Source organism: Pezoporus wallicus, unplaced genomic scaffold, assembly GCF_028554395.1.
Source record: "Pezoporus wallicus isolate ANWC-B61680 ecotype Strahan unplaced genomic scaffold, APGP_CSIRO_Pwel_v1 contig_2, whole genome shotgun sequence".
Classification (NCBI taxonomy): Eukaryota; Metazoa; Chordata; class Aves; order Psittaciformes; family Psittacidae; genus Pezoporus; species Pezoporus wallicus.
Genome location: NW_026639478.1, coordinates 872,295 through 899,915, shown reverse-complemented (window position 1 = coordinate 899,915; position 27,621 = coordinate 872,295). Strand labels below are relative to the sequence as shown.

Here is a 27,621-nt window from a genome sequence, read left to right as displayed (position 1 = left end):
AAATGGCATTTTAGTTTAAAACTGGCTTTTTGAAGAAGTGCTTTGGCTCACCTCACAGAGGTACAACTAAGAGCAGCTGTTTTCACTGTACTTTCATCTCTTCTCTACTTTTTCTACTTTTGTGGCTTGTGTGTTTGTTTCAGTTACTAAAACAATTTGCCACATACCCCCATCTTGTCCAGCAAAAAGAAGGAAACGCAGGTGTTGTGCATATTAAGACACAAGCTAGTGCTGTGCCTTTTCACCCCTGCAGAAGTTGCAGTCCTCTGCCCTCAGGCAGCAGTCCTTGCTACATGTAGTTTACTTGTTCTGATGTTTCTGTAAGACTTTAACGTTCTTCTAAGTCTTAAAGTTGATCTGGTACACAACACAAGTTATTTCTATGCTGTTTCACTTGTTCTGATGTTTCTGTAAGACTTTAATGTTCTAAGTCTTAAAGTTGATCTGGTATGGAACACAAATCATTTCTATGCTGTAAGAAATCAGCAGGTGACTTCATATAATTTAGCTAAACTGAGATTGTCCTAAAGTTTTGACCTAACAGCTCTCCCCAAATCCAGCTGCAAGTAGTGAATGTAAGAGCTACCTGGGACCTGACTTTCAGGATGTTTGACGGTTGTATGAGCCTCACAGGAGAGGGGGTGCTGATAGAAAGAGGGACTATACATATGGACTGATGTGCTTAGTAATTAAAAAATAATCTTTATTATAACTTAAATGTGATAGGAAATATGGTGAGTACAAATGCCACAAAACTAAAAGAAAAAAAATAATTAAAAAAAAAGAATCAGAAGTCAGTACAAAAGGACACCTTGGAAGAATTCAGCTGATGGGAGAAGTGTGGTATAAAAACTGTAACATGGCTATTTTACCTGCTGCAAAAAGAGTCTATCTTCCTCAGTAAACAAGCATTTTGAACTGTACAAAATGTACTTTTTTAATTCAAGGAAGAATATATATTTATAAATATACAGATATGTACACTGTTGTAACATTCACAGTAAAAACAAAAACCTAAACAAAAGGGCCCTGGCCTGCCAAGTGTTTGGCGCACAAGGCTTCCTTTTGATGTGAACTGTTTGCAATCTTTTCTATGTAGCCTATGCAAATTTGGATACTTCAACTGACATCTAAATAGCATTTCATGCATAATGAACACAGTACAGGAACACTCTTCTGTTAAATTCTATTCACCTCCTCTGTTAACTTAACGCTCACAATCAACAGTTTGAAGTACTTACTGTCTTTCATCCTTGCAGTGGGGAGGGGGGGAATGCGTTCACTTCACCCTCTGTTTATTACTGCCTTCTAGGTCCACTTGTTCTAGTTCTTTGTATTGAAATGACTATAAAAAGCTACGATCCACTAATTAGAGTGTATGAAATCCAAGCCTGCCTGCAATTTACAGGAGCAAATGGCTTTGGGGACTCAATTAGCTGTATTCAGTCCTTCCTGGAATAAATAAATGCACTTTACCTTTTCATTTAGTTTTCAGAAACCTACGTGATTGATCCCCCTCACAAATCTGCATTAATAACAGCTTGTAGCTGGAGGGCAAGAGAAAGGAAATAAAAGACCAGTGAAGGCATTTAGAATGAGTCACCAAAGTGACACCTCCCAGGGTTTACATCATGCTGTTTCTGGAGGCAAATCTTGAAGAAACTTGCTCTGTCTTCCATTAATGAGAAGGCCAAGTGGTGTTCCTTGCTGCTGGAGTGTTGGTGGGAACACCAAGAGAAGGCTGCTTTGCTGTCCTGTTCAGGTAGCCTCCGACTTGTCCTTCTTAGGTACAGTATCGCACATCTCAAGCTTTCACGACAACTTCAAGGAAGTAAATGCAATACTCAGTAAAACAGATGAAGATGCCAAATCCTAAAAACTCAAGTTTGTTGAGGCTGAATAACTGCGATTACATCATACATTACTGATCAGTCAGGATAGTTCCTCAGCATCCAGCTGTTCCATCATGAGCTGCAAAGAGGAGCCAATAGGAACCCTTAAGCTGGATTTTAAATGTTGCCTTTCCTTAAGAGGTCTGTAAATTGCTACATTTGAGGGCTTTCTCCTAGAATTCTTCAAAGTCTTCCTTCTGCTCCCCACACTGAAGTGCAGCCTCATCCTATTAATGCCTGTCACGTGTAGGCAGGTGCTTTTCCACCTAAAAAGCTGTGGCAGTTTCAGTTCCACGGCGGCTTCCAACTCTAACAAATTCCCGGGGAAATTTGTCCAGCTGTTCATAGGCCAGTCTCCCATCTTCACCTGGATGCAAAATGTTAACGCATAATAATGTATTATGTCCTTGCCCTACAACATTTAAAATACTGGATTCTCTGCTGTTAGGAAGTACTGTTCAGACACTAACTTCTTCCCCTTAAAATTCCTCTTGCTGAAGTCAACTTCAGAAATTAAATGGAAAAGTTAAGCATGCTCTGAATATTCAAATTATTTTATTTTCACATGTAATTTCCTGGTTTTATCTACAGCAAAGCAGACGCAGATGTGACTTGTATGATTAGATGACAGTATCTGTACCCTTGGCTTACTAAATGACCTGTAGTACTTGTCAAGATCTCAGTTGCAGCTGTGATATACTTGAGGGAGATGATGTTTATCTACTTCTACTTTGGACAGTATAAAGCTTACCCAATTCTCACTTCCTAACACTTTAAATAAGTGAGTCTAGCCACTTCTTCACTTTTACCACTGAAAACCAAGAAGCAGTCTATTTGCTAAATTTAACTATTTGTGTCTCTCACATTTGTTTTCTCTTAGGCACTGTCATCTCTGTGTACCTCAAGATAGAATTGAGCCTAGTGTGCTGAGCTGGCCATTAGGAACCAAAATGCTCTCTCTGTTTTGTCTACAGATCTCCCAGAGATTTCAGAAGTGTCCCTGCGCTAGTTGTTTTATAAAGTGAGCACTGACACGTCCAACAGCAGAGTGAATTCCTGCTGAACTGGTGAATGAAAGTATATTTGAAGGGCTTGCATAACTAAAATCACAGATGGGCACGCACATGGAGTAGAAATTCTTGCCTGATATAAAGGCCATTAAAATACAACTTTTCTCTACTGCCCTGAAACTACTGGTTTGAGTACGGATGCCCTGAAACTGTGCGGCCTTGCTTACAGTCACACACTGCTATGCAGCTAGATTACAGATTAATGAACAGGGTATCTCTTGTCTCAAGGACAAATGAGGGTCAATGCAAGGTGCCTGAGTTATGGTGTAAAGGACTTGCAGGCTAGGGTCTGCCCAAATAAGCATATAAATGAACACTTGGCAGTGCTGATGGCATTTGGGCGTGTGACTGTGGCACTACAAGGGTGATTGATAGGAGGGGATCTCCAAGAGGGGTTTTATGAGATGCAGCAGGCAGTCTGCTCATCCTGCATCCTCAATGCTGCTTGGTTTTCGAATTAATTATGAATTATTTCTGTTTGTCAATTTCTCCTTTGCTGTTTTTAATTTTCTGCTTCATCCTCCAGGCTCACACAATTCAATTGCTCTTTCTGGCTCATTTTCATGGTTTTCAAAATTAATGATATTTAAGAATATATATTTTTTAGCCTGTTCAAGTTTCTAGGTAAAGCTTTGTTTCAATTTAGAGTCTTATGCTTGCATAACTTAGGTATCTTACATACTGCTTTGTCAAAAAAGAAAATTAATACTGCTCTAAACCAGGCAACTCACCAAGGGCAAGCAGGGTTTCGGACGCCACTTTTCTGATCTCTTCATTGTCAGACTGACAGAGTGTGACCAGCATTTTAATACTCTCGGTAGCCTGGGAAGTGCAAAAGATAAGATAAACTTTGTCATCATCACAGAGCCCGGCTGTTTTTGCTATGAAGCTTCTAAACCGTTCCCAAACAGTACAGTATCTGTAAAAGGAAGCAGTGCAGCAATGCAAAACAAAACCACTATTGCTGCTGCTGTTGCAATTCCTATTTTGCTGTTTGTACCTCTCAGATATCCTTTCTTTAAAGTAAAGCCAAGAACCACAATGAATTCATTGTCTCTTACCTTCAGGAACCTTAAAGCCAAGCAAGCTGCTTTCTGCAGCTGGAGGTTGGGCTGGGTTAGTGCTTCACAGTAATAAATCAAGGCCTGAAAAAAGATAGAGTAATGATGAAAATGTCTGTGTCTCTACGGAGCAGAAGGAGTGTGGAGGCATTGCTGCCCTGCTAAAGGGAGAGGGATTGCTGAAGTGAGCACATGGGATGGAGAAGCACAGCCCCTGCTACAGGTAATATGGTGGGATAATTCCCTACAGCAGATAGGGAATTGCCTGCAGGCCAGGCCACTAGTTATTGCTTAGTAATCTCAGGCCAGCTTTTGGTGAGGAACAGTTCATGTGAAAGCAAGAAGCACAGTCTGGCATGCTTGAGAGCCTTTCCATATAAATTGCCGAAGAGCTTTAAATGGGCCTTGGAGTCTAAATAGCTCAAGACCTGACCCTTGAGATGGTCTCTCTAATGCAGAGGTAGTAATGAACAGTCTGGGATGGACCCTAGGGGGACTGCAGGTATCTATTATAAGGTTAGCATGAGCTGCTAGACCACTTTACTGTGTGGCCCTAGAAATCAGTAGCTACTGCTGAGCAAACAAACCAGTGTGAGCAGCAAATCTCAGCAGCAGTTGGCTGCACAATGAATTCAACTGCAGCATAAGGCTACATAATGCCCTCACACAAGGCACCTTGTGGTTCTTCCTGCAGACAGTGAACTAGGTATCACCTACACATGCCTGTTCCAGGAGGAAGTTCTATTTCACCTGAGATGCTGCCTCCATGGTGCTGGGGTTGGATGGAATGAGATACCAAGAGGATGCAAAACTGGAAGATGAAGTGGGAGGGCAAGCAAAGAGGGGATTGGATCTACAAAGAAGAGCAGCAAAGAGTGAGCTCCTTTTTCTCCTCTCTCTGCCTTCTTTCCACCACTTATCCTCTTCCAATTGCCTCTTATTTCACTCTATCCTGACAGGGAACAAGGATAGCTGGGAAAGGTCTGCCATGAAGGGGTAGAAGCCAAAGCCTGATATCTTCTTCTTCTTCTTCTTCCTTCTCTTTCATTTTTGGGTTTAATCTGGCCCTTCTTGCTGCCATATCTGTGACAGATCTCAAAGCTGAGCTGTGTCTGCCCAAGGTAGTCCATCCCTCCCAGAAATGGTGGGAGGTCCCATAGATGCCTCTTTTGGAAAAAAAAATACAGAAATCCCAGACCTAATTCTTTGCATGTTGGTGATGCTGAGGACTATTGCCTTGAAGCCTTGGGCTGAAGCCAAGTCTGAGACAGGCCAGCAGAAATGCTGAAGTGTGGAAGATACCTGGAGAGCACAGCAGTCACTAAGTACCTCAGTTTTGGTTAGTACCTGTTTAGTGTAATGACAGGTAGAAGCAGACTGGTGTAATGACGAAAACAGACCTGCATATTTGCAGAAAAATTAGATGGGAAATCCCCCTGGGTAAGTTTAAATCAAGCTTGGAGCAATTACTTTATATGTGTAGACATTTGAGACACATAGGCAGAAAAAACGTCACGACGATACAGGTCTCTTATGTGACAGGTGATTTTCTGCCACTTACCTTCTCCCTGAAGTGCCTGTTTTCTGCAGTAGCTGTCAGAAGTGATGCCACAGTCTCACTGACTTCATTTTTATTTTCATTGAGAAGTAAAGCCAAAGCTCTCAAAACTTCTTGCTGTGGTGGAAGGTTATTGGAGTTTATTTTGGCCACGTTTTGCTGCAGTTTTCCATCTTTCACTGACTGCAGCACCTGAACCACAGAGGCTACAAGTGCAGGAGAAAGGTCCTTGTTATTTATTTTATCCTTTCAATATCCCAGATTTCCCTGCCAGCAATCCTCAATTTATACTATGCAGACAAAGTACACGAAAAAATCCCCCTCTGAGTAACTGCAGTATTGCAGTGTCTGCAGGGGGAAGGAATTGTTTGGGCTGTAAATTGTGCTGGTTTCCCACCTGTTTTTCCAAAGGAGATGAATAGATGGGCTAGGTGGGACACTGCAGCATTTAACGCCTACTCTGAGCTAAGGGCCTACCTGTCAATCTTCACTTTCTGCTTGAAGATGCAAATCCTCTCCGTAACAAGTGAAACCCACATCCTTGTCAGGGTAGTGACTTCCTGAGCATCTTTATGAGAGCTTTTCCTAGGCAGATTGATGTCCATCACCCAGAGCCATGTCTAATTGTTCCAGAGGAGGGCTGAAATACCTTTTTACTTCCAGGTTTTTGAGTAAAACTCCCCAGTAAGCCCAAATAATAACGAAAAACTAGGCAAGGTTCCTCCAGTTCCCTCTCAGAGAAGAAAACTTGGCACACCAGGGAATGCAGTGTAGAACACTCTAGATGCTCTGTGAAGCATCTGCTTCTCTTTAGCTCTCAATGGCAGAGCCTGTCAAACACTGAACTGCTGTGATACCTTGGCTCCTGAGAATCACTCAGGTGTCTTCATTAAGGATAGTGAAAAACTGGAATGTCATCCAGTCATCCAGGCAGGCACAGAAAACCTCCCAGCCCACCACCATCAGTCATTTCCTAAAAACTAACTTTCAACATAGTTTTTCCCATTTGAATATGGAAATGGAAATAACTGAGGAAGCATCTCCATCAGCTCCTTTCTTTCAGTGGGTTCAGGTGCATTTGGACCTACTATCCAAGGCACTTCCTTGACTCTTTTGCCCCCTTCTTTTGTAAAATTAGCTTCTGGGCTGAACTGTTTTGAGCTGAACTCAGACACCAATGGACTCCCCTGTTAGCCACCAGAATTTATATATCCTACCTTCTTTTGCGAGCTGCAGCAAATAGCTTCCAAGGTCATTAACACTGTGGCTGGCAAAATAGTTGTAATACTGGAAGACGGTAATGATCTCAGAGGACATGCTGGAGTAGAGGACAGGCTCCGTCCGATCCAGGATCTGAGACACCAGGATCCTGAAGACTGCAGGCAGTCATGGACATAGGGAGATATCAGTGAGGGAAAACAGCTGCTGGCAAAATGCTGCAGTCTACTTTAAAGCCAGAAAGAAAGAACCATATTTGCAAAGCCAGATACTTCCCAATGTTTCTAACCACAGCTGTGGCTAGGTTACAAGCTAGACAGACCTTCTTCCTGCCTAGCTCTTATCACCAGAGGATATCTTTGTAAGGACGAACCTCTGCCAGTTTACTGATGGCTAATGCAGATTTCTATCCCATCAATACAGTATTCTTTCTACCCGAATGATATCCTGAATCACTAAACACGTATCCACATGCACTGTCAATTACGACTCTGCGATGCCACTGTACTTCACTGAGATGCTCACAGAGACAGGATTTGGCTTTTGGCTTTGCTTGTTTTTATGTTCCTGCGTGAGCATGTGGCATGAAGAAAACTAGTCTGAGGCACTGTCTGTGAGAACTGTAGCATGGAGGAGGAAGGAAAACAGTACTCTGGGTAGGCTTCTGCAGTGCAGTTGCTCACTCCTGAGCAAGTCACCCCGCTTCCCTGTTCTGTCCCACAGACATCTAGTTTTCAGATAAACTCACTCGAATGTGTATGAATTTCATCCCCAGTGCACTGTAATGGGGCATGGACGTTATACAGACACATAAAATTACGTGTGAGGATTTGTACTTCAGCTTGTACTTTGGAATAAACTTACTTTCCAGTTAGCTCATAAACATCAGTAGATCATAAACATCACTCTATTTTCTTTTCTGCTGACCTCACCTTTTTCCCCTATTCTGATCTCACTATCTGGGGCCAAAACTGTTTTAAGAGTTGTAGCATTAGACTTAAAATACAATCTTGAAGCTGTGACGAAACAGACCTCAAAGGGTTTGGAAAACAAAGCAATGAAGGTCAAATGAAGGTCAAAGTACACAACTGTTCTCCATTTTGATAACTGACACTTTTTTTTTTCTGCAGTAGTTGGTACCTGTTTCTGCAAGTCCTGGACACTCCTCATTCACAGTGGTGGCAAAATTGGTATCCAGCTGCTTCATCATCTTGTCTGCAGATGTGTGATACACTCCTGAAGGGCCAGTACACTTCATCCAGAAAGCCAGCAATGATAGCTTCTTGTGGAACTCTGGAATTGCTGGAGGAGAAGGCAATATGAACAATGAAACAAAGCAATGCTAGAAGCATCAACTTCCAGAAGAGAAAAGATGGTAAGAGCAAAAGAAACCTCACCTACTGATAGACAGTTACTGTTTAGTGTGTCGCCTTGTGCCATTACCTCTACAGAGTGTGATTATGTGCTCATCCCAAGTTTGTGCCATACTTTTTCTGTTTCCCATAGCAGGATGTGAGAAAATTTGCTCCTGATCCAGCTCTGGGCATTCACGTCTCTTCCTTTTAAATACCACAAAACACTAGGAAATACCACAAATGTTCTGCACAAGACTGGTCCCTTCCTAGCGCTGCTTTGTGGCCTTGGGTAAGTCACTCAACCTTGCCTCAATTTTCTGATAAACAAAGTAAATACACCATGTTGTATTTATGTAACATGGCAGAATGCTCACAAGGGTAACTATGTGCTTGTCAAATACCTCCAAGGTATTAAAATAGATGCATCAACAGGAAAAAATAACTAAATAATTCTCCATAAAGATGGCAAAATAAAATTGATAAAATGTTCAAGAAGTCGTATTATGCCTCTCATAGTTATAAGGCAGATCCTGTCTTCCCTTGGGAAAGAGGAAAGAGAGGTGGAGGAAGAATTTGGCTCTTCAGAGGTGGCAGCATCCCCACTCTATCACAGTGGTGGTGGACCTCTGTCCGTATTCTACACAAGCAGGATAAGAAGTCCTTTCTCTTCTCAGTTGCTTGGTTTTGGATACCAGAGCTGAAGACGGTATAAGGTCCCTGACCTGCTGTGGCGACTGCTACATCTGCTGGTAAGTCATGAGTTGGCCCTTATTACGGTGACATCTCCTCCAGTGATGGTGAGCTCTGCACAGCGCTCATTTCAGCAGGCATGCATGCCCAAACAAACCATTTTTAGAAGGACACCCCCTAAATTGTCTCTTACCATCAGTAAGGGATGTGATGTTTCCCAGGTTCTCACTGCTGATCTCCGCGATATTCTCCATCACGAGGATCTGCCTGGACAGCTTATCCAGGAGGTCTCTTGCCACAAAAGGTGTTTTACTGGAGAACACAATTTGCTGGTGGAGACAAATGGGGAGAGAGGAGAAGGAGTCAACCTCAGAAGAAAAAACAACTGGCAACTGAAGTGCAATAGCAAGTTCACTGCCCTGGAACCATGGCGTCTCCTTAACTTTGACAGTTATTTTTCTCTGGGATATTGTATGGTCGTGGCTGATATGCATTCTTGCTTATATCTCATATAACACCTACATCCAGACCCAGACACTTGATTATCCAGGCAGCCATTTGCATATGTAATTTCTGATTTACGCACTCTGCAAAGCTAAAGGAATCTATCATCATAAGCCTTAAAGCCAGAACAGAATATTAATCTGACTTTCACATAATATATGCTGCGGACTTACCTGCCTGGGGGCACACCAATGGTTGCTCTTTCTCCACTCCATTTCAGCTCTGATGAACTACTGCCTTTATGAATTTGGTGCTTTCTCCCTGCTGCTGACATCTTCACGTCATTGTTCAGCAGTCCACATAAATATTGTTCATGTCCAATCTGCTCCATGTGTGGACAATAGCTTGAGCTCACCTCCCCTAGCTGCATATGTACTGTGTACTCTTGTATTTAAACCAAAACCCTCCCTTTTTCTCATACTTGTGAGTCAGCAGTGTCCAGCTCAGTACTAAAGGTAATGGAATTTGGCTTGCTCTCTATTGCTTCAGTGGGCCTCTGGGAAAATAAAGCTAATTATATCTACGATGGAAGAGCCAAATAATCACAAAGGGGAAGTTGCTGTATGTTTTGATTCCCAGGGAAACCCTGAAGCCCTTGCTTGCTGGAGGTTTAAAATCACATTTCCTGTGCTCAGGTTCCGAAAAAAAGAACGGCTCTAAAACGTTGTGCTAGTTAGCTGTGAGCATGAACAGACAATTTTGATGTCTGCCATGTGTCAGGGGGTTGTCATGTGCTGCCTTCACTGCATCTGTTGCAGACAGTCCACCTCACTTGCACAAATTCATTTCTGCTCTTGAACATGGAGGCCTTGTCTCAGTGGGGCCACAAGCTTCTGGTTTACCACTGAAGACATGGGCTGCTGTAACCAGCGGCCTATTTCATTAGGACCTCCTGGTGAAGCCAGTGGACATTTGTAACCCAGAGCAGGGCCTGCCCTGCCAGGATGGAAATCATAGAAGCATAGAATGATTTGGGTTGGAAGGGTCCTTAAAGATCATCTAGTTCTCACTCCCCTGCCATGAGCAGGGACACCTTCTGCTAGACCAGGTTGCTCCAAGCCCTGTCCAGCCTGGCCTTGAACACTGCCAAGGATGGGGCAGCCACAGCTTCTCTGGGCACCCTGTGCCAGTGCCTCACCACCGTCATAGTGGAGAATTTCTTCCCAATATCTAATCCCAGTTTCCCCTCTCTCAGTTTAAATCTATTCCTCTTGTCCTATCACTACATGCCCCTGTAAAAAGACCCACTCCAGCTGGTTGAGGGTGAAGGGTGTCACTGCCCTACCCCACACAGCTGCTGTCGCTGTGCTCACACTGCCTCCCAGGAGCAGCACAGACCCTGCTCGTACCCCACGTTACAGGCACACACCGGTGCCTGCAGGAAAACCCCACATTTCCCCAGAGGAGCTGTGCCGGTACCTGGATGAGCTGCGTGCAGTACTGCAGGTGCTTAACTATGGTGACATCCAGGCTGTCGTTCCCCGTGGTCAGCGGCAGGGGGCTGCCGGCCACGCTGGTGCCCACGCCAGTGTCCTCGGTGAGAGCTTCGCTCAGGTGTCCTCTGGCTTCCGGGTGCTCCGTCCTGTAACTGGGGAGGACGAAGGGAGGAAGGGTCAGTGCAGGGCCAGCCACGGCCGTGGCACACACACACAGACACGCTCACTCAGGGGAGAAGCAAGCAGCAATGCTGGAAGCAGCCACATCATACCGCGAAGGGGCAGCGCCGCCTGGCCGGGAGCCGGAGGGCCGTACCCACCGAGGGGACGGCTCTCTGGGCCCTGACTGGTTTTCCCTGAGCGATGCAATGCCCTGAACAGCAACCCTTTTTAACCTGCAGGCACTGTCGCTTGGTGGTGACAGCTTCCTCTCAGCTGTCGGTGAATCGCCTCCCCAGTCAAGGTGGATTAAGCACCGTTCGTGCCATCCCGAGCACCGAGCTGCTAAGAACAGCTCTGTGCTTCCCTTGTCCTCCTGCTACCAAACCTAGTGCTCGTTGCAGAAGGAAAGGAAATCCACTGCTGGAGTCAGAGACATGATGTTTTCATAGGCTGTTTCAGGCAGAATTTGTACAGCTTGCTTTGCTAATTGTTTCTGTAAGAGCGTAAAGCTGGCCTCACTGTGTTTTAAATCCTTATATCCAACATTGTCTTGTACGAATGTGTTTAAACACAAAGCCTGAGGTCAGCCTCCAGATGGCAAGTGTATTTGGCTGCAAGTTCAGAAGTTTCAGCACTTGCAGTCTTTACACTGAGTCACACACTTACACATCTAAAAATGGAAGCAGGAATCTACACTGTCTGGGGATGAGCCAGAGGGGAAAAAAAGAAAATGTAACTTCTACTTTCGCTTAAGGGATTCGAGTTGCTTTCCGAGTTAGCTTGTAACTGACTTACATTTTTGCTGCCTAATTTCAATTCATGCTAAAGCGCCTGGTTAAAGCCGGATCCTTAAATCAACACAGGCTGAATGAGCTCAGTGCCATTTCAGCAACGCCATTTTCCAAGTTTGTCTTCCCACCAAGTCATATTCTGGAGAAAAAGATACTCAGTGTGGTGGTGGGAACTGCACGGTGGCTGCTTGTTTGCACTCAAAATCCTTTTAAACAGGCCACAATAAGCTGCAAGAAGCATTGCTCCCTGGCTGGGAAGCAAGGGGTGCCAGGGAGCCATGTTCTTTTCTTTTTTTCCAGCTCTAGCACTGCTTATATGCCTGCTGGGCATTGTGTCAGCTGCAAGGATGCAAACATGCTTTTAGGATCTAATGACTGAAACACAGCATCTTAAGGTCACACAACAATGACAGACCACGGCACAAACACCACAGCTATTTCTTTTTGTTTTTTTCTTCTCAGAAAGACCAAAAGTGATGAAAGAAGGGCAGGTAACACGCAGGGCCATGAACAGAGTACCAGTCATCACTCTTACATTCCAAAGGAAACCTACACCATGCTGCTTAAATCTGGCCCTGTGTTATTGTTACTGACAAGCTTAATCCACTGCAAAGACTCATTCGGCTAGAGAGAAAAGACAAAGGGAGGGGGGAAAAACCACAGAGGAATTAGTAATTGCATCCAAGGAAAGCCAGGTCCAAACCTATGTCAAGGAAGAGGCTCTGCCAGTATTGATGTCAGCTTAATTTAATTTAACCTTCTCCTTTGGAGGACAGATTGCATATATTTCAACAGGGAAAAAAAATGATCCTGGAAGCTAAAGATTTTGTATGCAGCAGCCACGGGGAACCCTCTGACCCTATGAACTCATCAAGGATTACTCAAGTCTTCCTTGAATAATGTGTGCACCGGGATCCCCTGTTAGCGACAAAGAGCTAGGGTATCAGTTTGGCGTAAGCACAGCTGGCAGTTACTACAAACTTACCTATTCTTCTCAATCTCAGTATCTGAAAATACTGAGTCTGCACCTCCTCCACCATTACAAACCTCCACACCACCACCATCCTCATCATCAAAGTCAGAGGTGTTCAGGAAATCAAAGCTCTCTAAAGCACTTTCAACTGTTAGACTTAAACTGGAGGACCTGCTTCGGCTTACTGCTGGCTTGCACTGCAAAGGCAGAACGAACCAATGAAAACCCCAGATATTAGCTACTACTGAAAGAAAAGAAAAAAAAAAGAATAAAGCTTAAAACTTTCAAATTCTTCATTTTATTTTTTAAACTTCATTTTATTGGGTGTTTCATTTCAAACCTTCATATTCATAGCACATACAATCAAAGCCTGAGAACTGGAAAACCCCTTCCATTCCTCCTCCCCTCCCCATCCTACCCACTTTCCTCCCCAGAGCAAAACCCTTAAGGGCAAAATTTGATGTATTTTATAGAAATGAGGAGTACAGCTTGAACCCAAGTGACTCAGCTTTCAGTGTTCTCCGAGAGGAGAGACAGCAATTAACACGGCGGAAGTTGAAAGGGGAGGGCATATTCTGTAATTACTGTTCTCCAGCTACAGAAGCCAATTTCTAGATGTCCGATGGCACTGTGGGATTTATTCCAGATGTAACTCCAACAGACCTTAATCAGGAGTAAACATAGTCCCATATCTGCAGATTTAGTCATGGGATGAGAGGACTATTGTGGCCTTCAAAGCCACATGGCTTATCAAGGAAAAGCCAAATCAGGCATCAGAGTTGACAGAGAAAGCCAGTATTGTAACTGGGAAGTTATCAGTGGTAGAGAGCAGGGAAGAAACGTGACAGAAACTGTGCTGTTGCTGTAGGAAGTATCAGACACTCTGGTCCCACATGATGACGCATCCAGACATGCCTACAGAGTTGATTCCAGGGTCACCTTGCAGGAGCAGATGTAGCTTGAAGGATCACCTCCATTGGTTTGTGCAGTGACTTCAACACCTTTAGCACCATGTGGTTATTAGATCAGAAACAGCCAGGAGCCACCAGTGCTGTTACCCGAGGCACATCTTCTAGGCAGGAGCCAGGACTGTCTCAGCTTGTGGAAAGAAATCCATTGGCCTCTGAGCTGCTGCTGACTCAGCACCAGCTGCTCTAGAGCTGAGGGGGGTTCTGTTTCCAGTTCATTTGCACACAGTATTAATTTTATAGCAGTTGTATGTTAGCACTTGACTCTACAGCCAGGAGCTGGTCAAACACACTTCCCATCACCTCCATGACACAGGTGGGTGCTGTATTCTGATTCCTCTGCCAGCACTGACTGTTTTAGCTACCATTTCTTTCAGGACTTCTTCAGGCAAAAGCAAACAGCAACATGTGGGCTTCTTTTCTTTGCCCATCTAATATGGCCAAGAGCGATTTCTTCAGCCACAGCTGGATTCCAGCTCAGCATTTTTGCATGGGGAGTCCAGCATGGCTGCTGGCAATGCAAGCTGATCAATAGGTGACACCCAGACATAAGCAGATCTGGAAGAGGCAATTCATCTCAAGAGTGCAGGAATCCTGTCTGCGTACATGTGTCCTCTCCCCCCCATCCCATCCTTTGTAACTTCTGATAAAAGGAGTGTAAATAAGCACTCTCCATTGTCCCTCTGCTGTTTGAATAGTTGAACTCTTTGTACAAGTTGCAGAGCCGCCAGAAAGTTAAAAAGTAACAGTAATGGTAGCTTTGCCTGCTTGAACCTCCTTGGGAAACAGTGCAAAACCCAGGGGCTACAGGCTGTTAAAAAACCACTTAACTTGGGGAAGTACCATGCAGCTGCAAACACCAATGGGAACAAGGATATTAACAAAGCTTTTGTGTAAAGATGATTCTGAAGGATAAACACATCCCTCCTTCCTCCTCTGCCATGTTTTTGAATGATGAGGCTTAAGTGATTAGCAGACAGACTTGCATATGAATATGAAGCATTTGAAATGATTATTTACCATATAATACTCTTTGCACAGTAATGCCTCTAGAGTTGTTACCACAGTGATCAGGAGTAAAGGTATTAACAACACACATGCAAAACACTTCTCTTTTTGTCAACACTTTCTGTCCATTCTGATGTAATGACAGGATGTCTCTCATTTTGAAAATGGAGGGGGGAAAGAGGAAAAGGCTTGAAAGAAGCCTAGGTGATGTGGGGATGGCAACCTTTAGCAGGACTCATGCATCTGAATCCCTTTGGTAATTTAGAAGGTTCAGATTCTATGGCTGCAAGGCCCGATCCTCAGCTGATGTAGTTTTACACAGCTCCACAGTAGTACACCCACTGAGGATGCAACCCATAGATTTAAAAGGCAGAAGGTTGGCTATAATCTGATTTTCAGTATGGCACAAAAGTGAGAGAGAAGGGTTTGATTTAATTACCCCTCTGCCACTGCACCTTTTTCTTTTTCCCCCAGGTTTTGACCACGTTAAAAGGTCCATTGCTGGAGAATACAAGGCTACAGTAAGCACATCATTGACCACAGAAGTTTAAAAATTGAACACTGTGAAAGGATGCTCCAAGCAGGAGCAAATCTACTGCTACTGCGGAGTTTTACTGGTCTCCAAAAGCCCTACTTTGATGTTTGCGAGGCAGGGGAGGAGATTCTACCCACTCAGATTTTCTTTAGGGTAGTATTTTCTGAAAACGTACTCACTTTTAGGATGTCATCTAGATGCATCACCTCCTGGTCCAGGTCCTGAAACTCTTTATACTGCTCTTTATGTGGCTCAAGAGCTAAGAGAAGCCCTTGCAAGGCTTCTTCAATGCTTCCATCCAGATAAGACTTGTATCCTTCTGATTCCCCACTAATTGACCCCTCGCACAGCAGCCTCTCTGGGATCATGGGTGCCTCAGCTGATGTAAGCCTTTTTACCAGCTGCTTCGTGATGTTACCCTCATAGGTATCCAGCTCCACAGGCTTGAGCTCTGAACCTTCATCCGTGTCCTGCAGGAGAGACACTGGGACACTTGTTTCTAGGAAGACATGATCGCTCCCAGCATCAGAGGTCTTTCGGCAAACTTCAGGAGCTGCCTTTGTGGTGCTCTTGTTCTCAATCACTGCGCCCTCTCCCTGGGACAGCAGGTCCTTCGGCTCAGTGACAGAGTCTCTGCGGGAGTCACTGCTGCTACAGTCCAGGCTTGAGCTCTTGGAGGAGTTGAGACCTTGGTGCTGGGTGGGGGTCGCAGTGATGTCGGGGCTGGAGCTGACATGAGCAGAAGAGGGCTCTGCTGAGTTGGCAGGGGGCACGTGGTCTTCATAAGGCAGGTCACCAAAAGTGAAAGAAAGAGGCCGTTTCTCAGTGGTCGCCGTTCCATTCTCAAAGACATCATCTGGCAAATTTGACTGAAAAGGTAATAGAGAAGGAGATAAAATGTTTTTCATTCAGCACTGGAAAGAGGGAAAAAATACAGTGTGTGCCTGGGAAATAAAAACATAAGGAATAGGAATAAAGAAGCATTCGAGACTCGAAAGACGGGAAAGACATTTCAGATCCAACTTCTGCTTTCATCTGGCACCGCTCCTGATTTCAGCAGGAAAACTGCTGGGACACTTGGGCTCAGCATCTCTCCGGTAAGCAGAGAGCTCTAGGAAGCAAGTCCCAGAACAGAGACCCAAACTCTGCTTGTCTTACCAGATTCCCTCAGACAGCATTTCCAGTGAGCTTCTCCAGTTCCTGCAACATGTCTCTTTTTAATGGAGTTGTACGTAAGCCACCCTGTATGCATTTTCCTATCCATTATAGATTTCTCTTGTATTTATTTTCTGACTTCTAAAGTAGCAATCCCCAAAATTTAGTGCTGTTTGCTCCAAAAGTTTCTCTAGTACCATGGCATTTAAATGGTGACATTACTGTGCTATTGCTTTTCTGTTGAAATTTTGTTCTGCATGTGGATATCTCTCCTAATTGTTGAGCATGAGTTATATAGAAGTCTCATTCGACAGGAGCTTCTGCCAAAATGAAAAAGAATTCTGTGGTGATGTATTGATCATTCAGGAAACAAAACCAGCATATACAGACCCAAAAGTGATCACAGCATGTCATGTCTCTGACAGACCTATAGAGAAAAATCACTATAGGAGTCACAACCTGCCTATCTGACCTACAGATCTTGCTCTGTTTTGTGGCCAACTCACAGAAATGCACAGCACAGATGAAAGGCAACTACTATTTTGCTGACGATTTGCTGGAAAGAACCATAGACATGCACGCATTGGCAAGGTGCTAAAAGGTGCCAAAAACTTTTTTTTTTTCCCAGCACTATTAGCAGTCTTTTTTTCCCCCTAAATATAATTATACTTGAAGGTTTATTTCTTCTTTTCCTCAATATGGGTATGCTTTTAGCATCTGAAAGTCATGTTACTAAGCAAATGTTTAACATCAATCAGTGCAGCGGGAGATTTTTAGAGAATACCATTAGCTTGTATTCCTGCCCTGCTCTCTGCCCACAGATACTTGGCTTCTGATCATTATCCCTGTAGAAACCAAGAGGAATTTTGATTCAATGGGAGCAGCATGGGCTCACAGTCATGTTCTCCCCTCTAATCAGTCAGCAAAATGAGTGAGTTGCAACAGAGAGCGACGCATGAAGCATGCGGGGGAATGGAGATGCCACATGGGGACTGACAAAAACCTTCACCAAACATAAACGAGGACTCACATATAGCTCTAGCTTTGGGCTTAGCCTGAGCGATGGCAGGTCACTAAAAGAACGACTGCGACGAAGCTTGTCAAAGAAAGTGTCTTGCAGAGCATCTAAGATTGTCAACTTTGGCCTGTCTTGCAGGGGATGCAGCCATTTCTTCAACAGTTAAAGCAAAGAGGGTGTGAGGAAGGGCAAGTTAAATGAATGCTTTACAGCAGTGTACTAGATTACAGGCATGGGATTCAGCGCTTGTAAAATTCATATCTGTACAGATGGTCTATTCAGTTTATACGCAGTCCTGATTAAGCAGTCAGGACTTGACTCACACAAAAATGTGGGAGCACCCTATGAATATCTTAGGTACGGGAACAAATTTTAGCATGGGATACATTAGAAATACTAGTGCTGTAATGGTTGTTTAACTACTGTTACAAAATGAAGACACGTTTTAAAAAGCTGATTCAGGTTTTCTAGCAGTCAGGCAAGAATAGGTATGCAATAATTTGCCACATAGTTTGAAAGATGCCAAGACCACGGCCACCTTTTAGGATTAGCAGCTAGGAATGCACTTTCATTATAAGTATTTGTAAGGGTAACCTGCTGCAACCAGGGGAAAAAAGCTTCAATGTGTAAAGCAATGAAATATTTTCAGTACTTGAACTGCTTTAGGGCTTCTCATTACATAAACATGAAGCTAAACAGAGCTTACAAAGAATGAGTGGTCCTTGAAGGTTGGTGTTTCAGGAGTGCCTTGGCTGTACATGGACATTCTCCTCTGGAGAGCAGATGCCTTGCTCACATTTCCTGCAGATGGGGTCAAGTCTTCAACATCAAAGGGGCTACGGACACACAAGCAGAGAAAAACAAAAGGCTGTTAGGTTGAGAGAGAAGGAAGCTCAGGTCCACAGAAAGGATGTTTGAAAAGGTGGTTTGTTAGCACATCAAAACCCAGAGGCAGCAAGTTCTTTTAGCAGAAATGTTTAAAAGAAAATGTTGCTAATTAGACAGCAGGTTCCCAAGTGTGGTTTTCTGTTCTGGTAAGTGTTCTACTCTCAGACATCACTTATGTAGCATAGTTATTCTTCTCACATGAAAAGTATTCTTGGATTTGAGTTGCCAAGTGTCACACATACTAATGAGAAAGGTGCTCTACTATTAATAGAGCTGTTGCATTATAAAGGAAACCAGCAGCTGTTATTGCTGACTTCATGTTTATTGTGTTAGAAGAAACAGCATACATGACTGTAAAAGTTAAATACATCAATGCTTCTTCATTTACCTATTTCATTAAAATGCAGTGAGAATTGGGTTTGAATCCTAACACTGTGCTGACCAATGCAGACACATATGGCAATGCTAGGAGATTTCCTACCATCCTCATGGTGAATGAAGCCCTTAAAAGCTGGCTTTTAAAGATGGACAACTTCTGATCTTGGCTAGGCTGGCATAAATCCAGGACAATCTACTGAACTTTACACTAATATTAAAAAAATGAATGCACATATGAGCACTCAGTTCTGTCCCTCTTTTGAGCTTAGGGAAGAATTTTACACTTAAACAATTCTATGATCTCTCATCACTATATGTTTCACATGTCTTTCAATGTCAGTACTTACCAAATCTAATTTAACAGCCGAAACCAGGCACAAACCCCTTTTGCCACAGGTAACACAATGAATCTATGGCTCGCCATGAACTATTTCTCGTCTCCCAAACTTGGGCTACAATTCCTTTCCCATCTGTCTCAGCAGTAAGCAAAATAAAGAGAAGAGACTACATGGATGGACCTTTTCTCTTCTGCAGTGAATTTTTACAGTTGCTTAACCAACCAACCAGTTGTACTTACTACCAGGTGATTTCAAGGTTCAGCTTTATTGTGCCAAGGTCATTAATGTCTACTGCAACCACCTGAGGCCGAGCTGCAAACAGGTCTTTTGTCTCACAGGTAACACTTCCCACAAGGATATGAGTAGCAAGTCCTTTAACTTCTGTGACCTGTAAGAGACCAGAAAAAGACATAGAATTGCAGAGTGGTTTGGGTTGAAAGGGATCTTTAAAGCTCATCCAGTTCCAACCCCCCTGCCACAGGCAGGGACACCTTCCACTAAACCAGGTTGCTCAAAGCCTCGTCCAGCCTGGCCTTGAGCACTGCCAGGGATGGGGCAGCCACAGCTTCTCTGGGCAACTTGTGCCAGTGACTCACCACCCTCACAGTGGATGGAGCAGTGGTGGAAAGACCTGTGTATTTCTCCAGATCAACAGATGCTGCTTTCTTATCTGAGCAGTATTAACAAACTCATCAGGACTGGGATTTTTTGGTTTTTATATATTTTTTATATTTGGTTTATATTTTTTTGTTGGGGGTTTTCTTGAATGCTGTTAGTAAACAGGTTTCCAGTGCTCCCTTGCTTTGATATAACTGATCTGAGTTCCTGGAGAGTGATGTGAGGCTATGGGGAGAGTTAGGATAACCTCTCCACAAGACTCCCAAACTAGTAAGTCTCACAGCATCTAGGATGGACAATACTATAGTACATCACTCTAGTAGGTATGTTGGAAATACTAATGATAGCTCATTTCGGAAGAGTTTAATGATGCTGATAGTGCGTGAGAAGGCAGCTTCATGACTCCTTGCTTGCAGGCAAAGGAGTCAGCATGTGTACCTTAATGGAAATCAATCCAACAATGAGAGGGAGAAAAACCATTTCTTCTCCATCCCAGCTCTGCTTGCCATTCACTTCTATTTTGCCTTTCAGTTTCCATCGCTGGCGACCGTAACGCATGAAAATCTGAAAAAGAGAAATCCTCGTATTTTCTTGAGAAATCTGCTCTCGTGATGCACAAAAATCAGAAGCAGAACTGGGGAAAAGGGTCAGTAAAACGTTGGAAGAGGTAGTGACTTGGTGCTGCTCCCCATCAAGCCAAAAGGAAAAGGTCTATCCTGCAGTATCTGTGCCTCCCAGCTCTCCTAAACACTTTTGGTAATGTACCTCTTGCCCCAGCTTTTACCTTTGTGTACCTAGATGACAACCAGCTGCAGGAGTTTTAACACTATTTGCAGGAAAGCAGCAACGAGGAGGGCAGGATGAAAGCCCCCATGACATTTCCTGACATCTACAGCTTGCTGGATCTGCTGCCTTCCCAGGCAGAAGAGAGGGTAGATGAGCTCATGGGTATCCCCCATCAGAGGCCTCGCCAGCTGTGAGACTTTGGCTGCCCAGTGATGCATATAACAATGCAGTAAGACAATTTGAAGTGATAAGAGCAGCAAGCCCATTTTGGGCTGCGGGGTTGCCTGGGAGAGAGCTGTACCAACTAATTGGCCCCACAGGGGAAGCACACGCTTGCAGGCATGAAAGCATCAGGAGAGATTTCTCACAGGGAATGAGAGTGGGAACAAATGAATCAATGATCAAGACATCTGGGAAGTACAGGTTGGGGAGATCCATTACCAAGCCACTGTGATTTATTGCAGGGTTAGCTCTGTTCTCTATAGAGCTGGAGGCTTTTACTTAATTAACCTGCTGATAATATTCTCCACTGGAATGTTGTACTGACCAGAGATCCTGACACAGACTCATAGCAGGTAATATCTGGGTCTCAAGAAATGGTTATTCTTTCTGCTGCTCTGCTTTATGATGAAGTAAAGTCTTAGCATCCAGTAAGGATGTGTTCAGTTTCCTCTACATGCATGGGATGTGACATATGCATTTTCCAGGGGAATTAGAAAAGTTTGTCACAAATAAAATTTTTAAAAGTTAAAAAGCATAAAGAAAACTTGTAGTCCTTCTAATAGACATTATCCAGTGCTCTGACTATAATTTTCAGGTCTTCCGACAGATGCCTTGGCAAAGGCAGACATAAGGAGAACTATAAGGTTTTTCAGAGCGTATACTGGAAAAATAATTGCTGTTTCTTGGGGTGCTGATGTGAAAAGGTCTTATTCATTTTGATGTGAAAAGCAGCAGAAATCTGCCTTCTGATTCTTTTACTATTAAATAAACCATAAACCAATGCAAACATACCTCGTATTGATCTCCTGGGCAGAGCCGAGCGAAGCCAGCCAGACCTGAGAAGGAAAGACATGAGGGGCTATGGGAGGGCCTGGGTCCGGTGGTGTCCGGCAGCGGGTTGCAGTGGGGTGCCCAAGGCCACTGCTGCTGTGCTTGGACAGGAAAGGGTGGCAGCACCCTACAGCCCATTCAGCCACTTGCTGGGAGGTGTCTGTAACCCCCCTCTTATTTCTGCCTCCTTTCCCCCCAGTCTTATAGAATCATAGAATAGTTAGGGTTGGAAAGGACCTTAAGATCATCAATCTTAATTTTCTTTCTATTTTTTTCCAGTACATAATGAATTGGGTTGGGGCTTCTTGCATAAGAAAGACTTGCACTTCCCACCTGGTTTATCCTGAAGAGCTCCAAGTTTCCTTTTATGTAATAATTATACAAAAAGAAGAAACAGCTTCCTGACATCATCTGGCTTCAGAAGCTCGGCTTAACACCCTTACTATCGCATGGTGCAGGTGAGCTGTGGAATACCATGCACTGCTTGCTTCCTAGCACTAATCAGATGGAGCTATACATTTTAACACAGATTCCCTTTTAGTACATCTTAATAGAGAGACAGTAAATGAGACAGGCTCCTTCTGCTTGGCATTTCCTTAACATTATCATTCCCATACTAGCTGAGTATCTTTCAATAGTAAATACATCACAAAAAGTGACTGACATCTGTAAAATGAGATTTACCCATCTTTCCCCAGAGGGGGAGTAGTGCAGCAAAGCACTAGTGTTTATTTGATCTTTTCAGTATTTTTTCTTTAAGGCAGCACATGGTGATGCTATTTCTATACTGGCGCTGTGCATATGAAGTGAAAGTTTCCTGAGGAACCATGCTGAAATCCCAGGGAAGCTACTGTCCCTCTCCTAGCCTTGCGACCTTCTCTTCTATAGGATTGAACTGGTGGTTTTTCATTCAGAGGGATCCTCCCCTTTCTCACAGATCTCCTCAGTAGGTAGCTGAGCTGCACCTCTTTTGCTATAGAAATTTACCAGCTTTGCCTGGGTAAGCCTAAAACTATGCCTCTAGTAGTGTAGCAATGCCCAAAGAAACCATCTTGAGGAGACATACGAAGCCTGTGGCAGAGAAAGGAATGAAACCAAGATTGCTGGGGTCTTCAGGCTGCGTTTGTCTTAAAATGCCATGACTGAACCTATATGGGTGTGTTAAAATCAAAGCAAGTATGGTGAGCCCTAGTATTGGCTTTATTTGCTGGGCTGAATTAGTCCCCATCCCTGAATGCAGTCGTGGCCTGTCCCTGTGGCCTGCTTGATCCTCCTCTTCCATTTCTTTGACCAGAAAAGAGTTTTCTTCAGTCGTCTTACTGTGCAGCCCTTACAGAGGGGCCCTTGCACAGCACTCATATTACCAATTCCTTCCTAGTTTATTTACTGTTTATAAATAATTCAAGCTTACTAGCACTTCACTGCTGCTTCTTTCTCCCCAGGCACACTTTTATAAGTGAATTTGATCTCTGCTGGGATACATCACTGGAAGTATCTGAGGAAAATAAAAGGTCCTTTCTTTGCTCAGTGGATGGGGTTGGAGGGTGGGGAAGCACAGCTTAAAATTCCACATGGATGCTGTCTGGAGTCAAGGTCTGTGAGTGGTGGCTGGCCTAACCAGGCTTGTCAAGTCTCTTCAGCCTGATGAACAGGGGACTAAGAGCTTATTTGATTACAGGGAATACAGTACTTTCCTAGGAAACAACATTTTGGTAACTGACTGGCTTCTGGGGACCAAACACATGGCAGAAGCCAATGGCTACTATACAAGCACCATGCCTGTAGTGTAAATGGAATGGGTGATTGCTCCTGGGGTGTCAGCACAAGTAATTAGGGAATAGGGTCCTTACGTGGCTGTGGTAAGGTGGCAGGGCCACCTGAAGCTCACACAGCCTGTGCAGCCCTGCCCATGTGCAGGATGCTGGACATGTGGGCACATGGACTGCGGTTGTGGTGCTGGGCTCCATGCTGCAGAGCCCCTGGTGCATCAGGCCAGTGTATTGCGTTCCGTGTGTGAGACAGCTGGGTGTTTCACCTCCTGCTATCTTGGTACTTCCAAGAGGCAGAGGGGCATTTCCCTACACATCGTAACAGGACACACTGATTCCATACAGGCACTTCTAAATTTCCACTGTTTAATTTCAGCACCTGATTAACCCCTGAGCAGTAATCTAAGCCTGCAGAGAAGTTTATTCTCTTTATTTTGAAAAATAATTAGGCTTTTGGGGGGGCTTTTTTTGAATACCAGTTGTAAAAATGCAGTGTGGGTCCCCTGCTCCCTGGCAGCGCTGTGTAGTTTGGCTTGCTTTCAGTGTAAGTGACAGAGGGCACAACGTAAAAATAACTTTCACTGGAATGGCTAGGAACAGATAAGATTTGGGGAGAGGAATGCTTTGATTTTAAATTAGATCCTAAAGTTAGCTGGATATACTGCAGTATAACTTAAGGGAGGGGCTTGCTCTGTGATCTGCAGGCTTTTGTGCTAGAGCTGTTGTCAGCTTTAGCAGTGGCTGGATTGTCCTATTGTATTCCTGTTCCTAGGGAAGACTATCTAAATAGAAATCTTAGATGTCCTAATTAGAGAATACTGAACAATACAGCATTTCTCTTTGCTATTTTCTAATTTGGGCTTCTTTATGTTACGAGAACTGTGTTCAGAGGTAGCTGTTGTTCAAGGTTTGTGCTCAGCTCTCGCACATGAATGCAGCACCTGACTTCTTGAGAGCTCATAAGCTTCGCTGGAGGATTTGGACATAGAAAGTAGAAGGGGCCAGACCTTTTTCAGCACAGACGTTTGTGACACCATGACATCTTCTGCAACATGTCCTGCTGTCAGGAACTGTGCATTGCGCTGCATTTACAGCAAGTAAAGGAACGCTTTGCGGCACCTGGTGTGATGCAGTGCCCTTTCTACACTACGTGACCTCATGTTTCCTTCAGCATGTTCATGCTATGATTCTGCTGTGAGTTTTTGTATAGCAATATCTGACTTGGTTTCTGTGTGTTCATCTTGTCACTTTACATCTATGCATCTTTGACTGCCTTTCCAGTACTGAAGAGTGGGGGCTTTAAAACCTGAGGTTTGGTGCTGTGGGATGTAGCTAGGAGAACTCTTAACAGCTGCTGCACTTGTTTCTCTCATACGAGAGCACAGAGTAACTATTTTAACTTAATCTAAGCTAGACCATGTCAGTGCAACCACAAGAAACAACTAACTCAGCTGTGACAAGGCAGGCAGAATCAAAGCCCTGTATGAGATTGGTAAGCTTTAAAAAATGCACCAGCAGATTTTTTAAATGGCAAGATTTCAAGTGAAGAATTAAGAGTGCATGAGTATTTCGATGCTGATTTTGTTTCCTAGAACTATTTTCAGGCCAGTGATTGAAGATCCAAAAAAAGATATCCCCCTACAATCTCTTCTTTAAGAGTCTTAAAGGGATAACAGGATTAGCAATAGCCAGTGATTCACTGATGCTTCAAGTAAAACTGATTCCATTGTATGCAAACCTGTCAAGTCTCCTGTCATAAAGACAAGGAGGAAAATGAAAAGGTGGGTGCCACCACAGAGTTATCTAGGTGATTAAATGGTAAACTACCTCAGCTCTTTGCTTTTTTATGTTTGTTTGAAAATAGCAGTAATCAGGATCAGCAAAAGTAAAGGACTTGCAAACATCTGTTGTCAAATTAAGGAAGTTTTGAGCTTCAGCTCCGTGGGCATTCAACACCATTTCCCAGTCATCTACTTAAAGGATTATGAAAAGGCAAAGGGGACAGCAGCCTTCGAAACTGAATTGCTCTGGCTATCAGGGGAGTGTCTGAGGGAAGTAATTAGCCTTGAAAACAAGAAGCAGTATCTCAGAATGTCTCTCTGTTAGCTTTGATGGTCCTGGTTCTGTGATCCTTTCCAGTGTGCAGGGGTGTAAGCTGGGGATTTGAGGGCTGAACAATGCCTGTGGTGGGGGGCAAACCACGCCTATCATAAATACACATCACAGCAGTGTGTCTCGCTAGCATGCACAGTGGCTGCTACTATTTTGGAGAAAGGAGGGAAAGGTGAAAAGGCAATTACCTTTCATCTTGATGCAAAACTCCCCCAATAGGCTCTCCAGCTCTGCTTCTATGGTACACATGTTCTGTGTTGGAAAAGAGAACGGTGAGGTCAGACAAACCCTCTCTCTGCCTTTTTTTCTTTTTTCCTTTTTTTTTTAAGGTCTATTTGGAAGGGAAGATTCTGTCATGCAGATGAAAGCTGTGTTGCAATAAAATCAGTCCGCTGAGCCATCCTTGCTCTTTAGCTACGTCTGACCCTAAAAATGGCAGCTGAGCTGTGCCTGCTCCCACCAAAGCTGAATGTAACCCCGAGCTCTTCTTCTGTTGCACTGTAATCCTCCCGTTGGCACAGGGCAGTTGCGGCCCTTGAAGCATGACCTGGTCACTCCTCCATTCCCCTCCAGCCAGGAGATGTGCCAGCAGCAGCTCCATGCCAAAGTGGCTCCCAGAATGATTTAACATGAACTACATTAAGAAAAAAAAGGCTCTGTGAGGCGTTATTGGACCCAATCCGGTTCTTCCACCAGATTTAGGAAGGGTGTTACAGCTTGTATGCTGGGATGTTTGCAGCGCTATTAGACCCTTGTTCATCTACTGCCTGTTTAAATAAAATAGATCACAGTAAGTAAAATAGGATGGGTTGCAGCAGATATCTGTATACATGTGGGTTCCAGCCAACCTGCTATCCCCAAATTTGCAGTGGTTGGAGTGTAAGTAGGTTCAGGGCAGATTTATGCTTTTTTCTTGTGCAGCAGTTCCTGGGTGTAACCCTGCTCTCATAGAGCATAAACATTATTATTTCAAGGAACTTGCTGGGCCCATGTACCCTCTCTAACTCACTAGGTATCGAGTTGAAGACAAATAAGTAATAATTCTTTGCTGAGTTTGCTTTTGATCCCTTTATTTGGATGAAATTCTCCCTGAAACCAGTGGCAAAGTTCCCATGGCCTTCAAACAGCATGAGAGCAAAAAGAGCAAACTGATGAGGCTGTACCTCTGTGTACTCCTTGTAACTCCTGTTGATTTCAGTTAAACTCTCCCGAGCTGCTTTGCTGGCAGGAGACATTGCAAAGGCTTGTTTCATTTTGCTGGCACCATCGCAGAGACGTCTTTGGATACAATAGGCTTCATAAAGCTCATCCACCTAGTGGGAAAAAGGAAAGCGTATTGGAAAAAAAAACAAGAACCCCATCAAAATAAAACCAGCCATGAAGTCATTTGCATTGTAAGGAAACTCAGCCAAGCGGTTAGATCCAATGGAGGGGCTGAGCAAATGAAGCTGTGATACTGTTACAGTCTGTGAAAAAGAAACACAAGATAAAAATCACTTCCAATGTAAAAATCTCATTACAGTAAATGCTGCCAGCAATTCACCTGTTTGCCCTGCTTGCCTTTAACCATAGCATCTCCCTTTCCCCCATACGTGGGGTTATGTGCAATCGTAACTGTAGAGCAGGCATGCAGCAAGCCTCTCAAATATATTGGTGTGGAAAAACTCTTTCAAAGGCAACTGCAATGCTCACACTGCCAAATCGGACTGGATGCATTAAATGGCACATTTAACAGGGCCAGCAATGTCTTCTGTATTGCTAAGGTCAGCTATGCATCAAAGCTGTTGCAGTATTTGACCAATAGGTAGTGTTGGAAAGTGGAAGTGATTTTTGGAATTCTCACTGCCCATCCTCCAGAAACTGGGAGTCATAGTCAGAATCAGCACAAGTAAGGGGCTTAGAAACAGCTGATGTCAAATTGAACTTCAGCCCCTCAGGCTGATAATTTCCTTGTCATCTTGTTAAACTCCTTTGCCGTGACTTGGGCACCCAACATTTCGTAAGCACTCTGGAAGTTTTGCAAAACCTAGTCACACGCTGCTCACCTGGATCCAGCTTCAGAGTGCAATGGATTTACAAGTCTCAAGCTTTGGTTTCCCTTTTCCCTCTAATCCCTGCTCTAAATGTATATATTTATTCCATCTGAGAGGTTCAGGAAGAGTCCACAGTGGTATAGCTGGTGAATGTATATGTTTCCCAGCAGAATTTCTCTCTATGAACGCATCCAGTACCTTGACTTGTTAATGTATGACTTTTTGTTGCTGCACTAGAGATAAGGCTGATGC

General features: G+C 43.9%; 1 protein-coding gene and 1 long non-coding RNA gene across 2 annotated transcripts in view; one reads left to right on the top strand and one right to left on the bottom strand.

Moving 5' to 3' along the window:
• Nucleotides 1–679: 679 nt before the first annotated feature.
• The window catches only part of RIPOR2 (RHO family interacting cell polarization regulator 2), a 64,548-nt gene continuing 37,606 nt past the window's right edge, over nucleotides 680–27,621 (bottom strand). Inside the window, 17 exon segments of the mRNA XM_057414708.1 lie at nucleotides 680–2,223; nucleotides 2,225–2,259; nucleotides 3,694–3,784; nucleotides 4,024–4,107; nucleotides 5,585–5,787; nucleotides 6,799–6,957; nucleotides 7,940–8,101; nucleotides 9,038–9,173; nucleotides 10,768–10,936; nucleotides 12,723–12,907; nucleotides 15,401–16,090; nucleotides 18,101–18,230; nucleotides 19,238–19,386; nucleotides 20,055–20,180; nucleotides 21,417–21,460; nucleotides 25,525–25,588; nucleotides 26,500–26,649. Coding sequence (XP_057270691.1) covers nucleotides 1,933–2,223; nucleotides 2,225–2,259; nucleotides 3,694–3,784; nucleotides 4,024–4,107; nucleotides 5,585–5,787; nucleotides 6,799–6,957; nucleotides 7,940–8,101; nucleotides 9,038–9,173; nucleotides 10,768–10,936; nucleotides 12,723–12,907; nucleotides 15,401–16,090; nucleotides 18,101–18,230; nucleotides 19,238–19,386; nucleotides 20,055–20,180; nucleotides 21,417–21,460; nucleotides 25,525–25,588; nucleotides 26,500–26,649 — 2,868 coding nt within the window. The 3' untranslated portion in view covers nucleotides 680–1,932.
• On the top strand, nucleotides 2,848–8,393 carry LOC130602131 (uncharacterized). The gene is made up of 3 exons (XR_008972827.1): nucleotides 2,848–2,959; nucleotides 7,930–8,174; nucleotides 8,306–8,393. It is a non-coding gene; the product is annotated as an uncharacterized LOC130602131 (long non-coding RNA).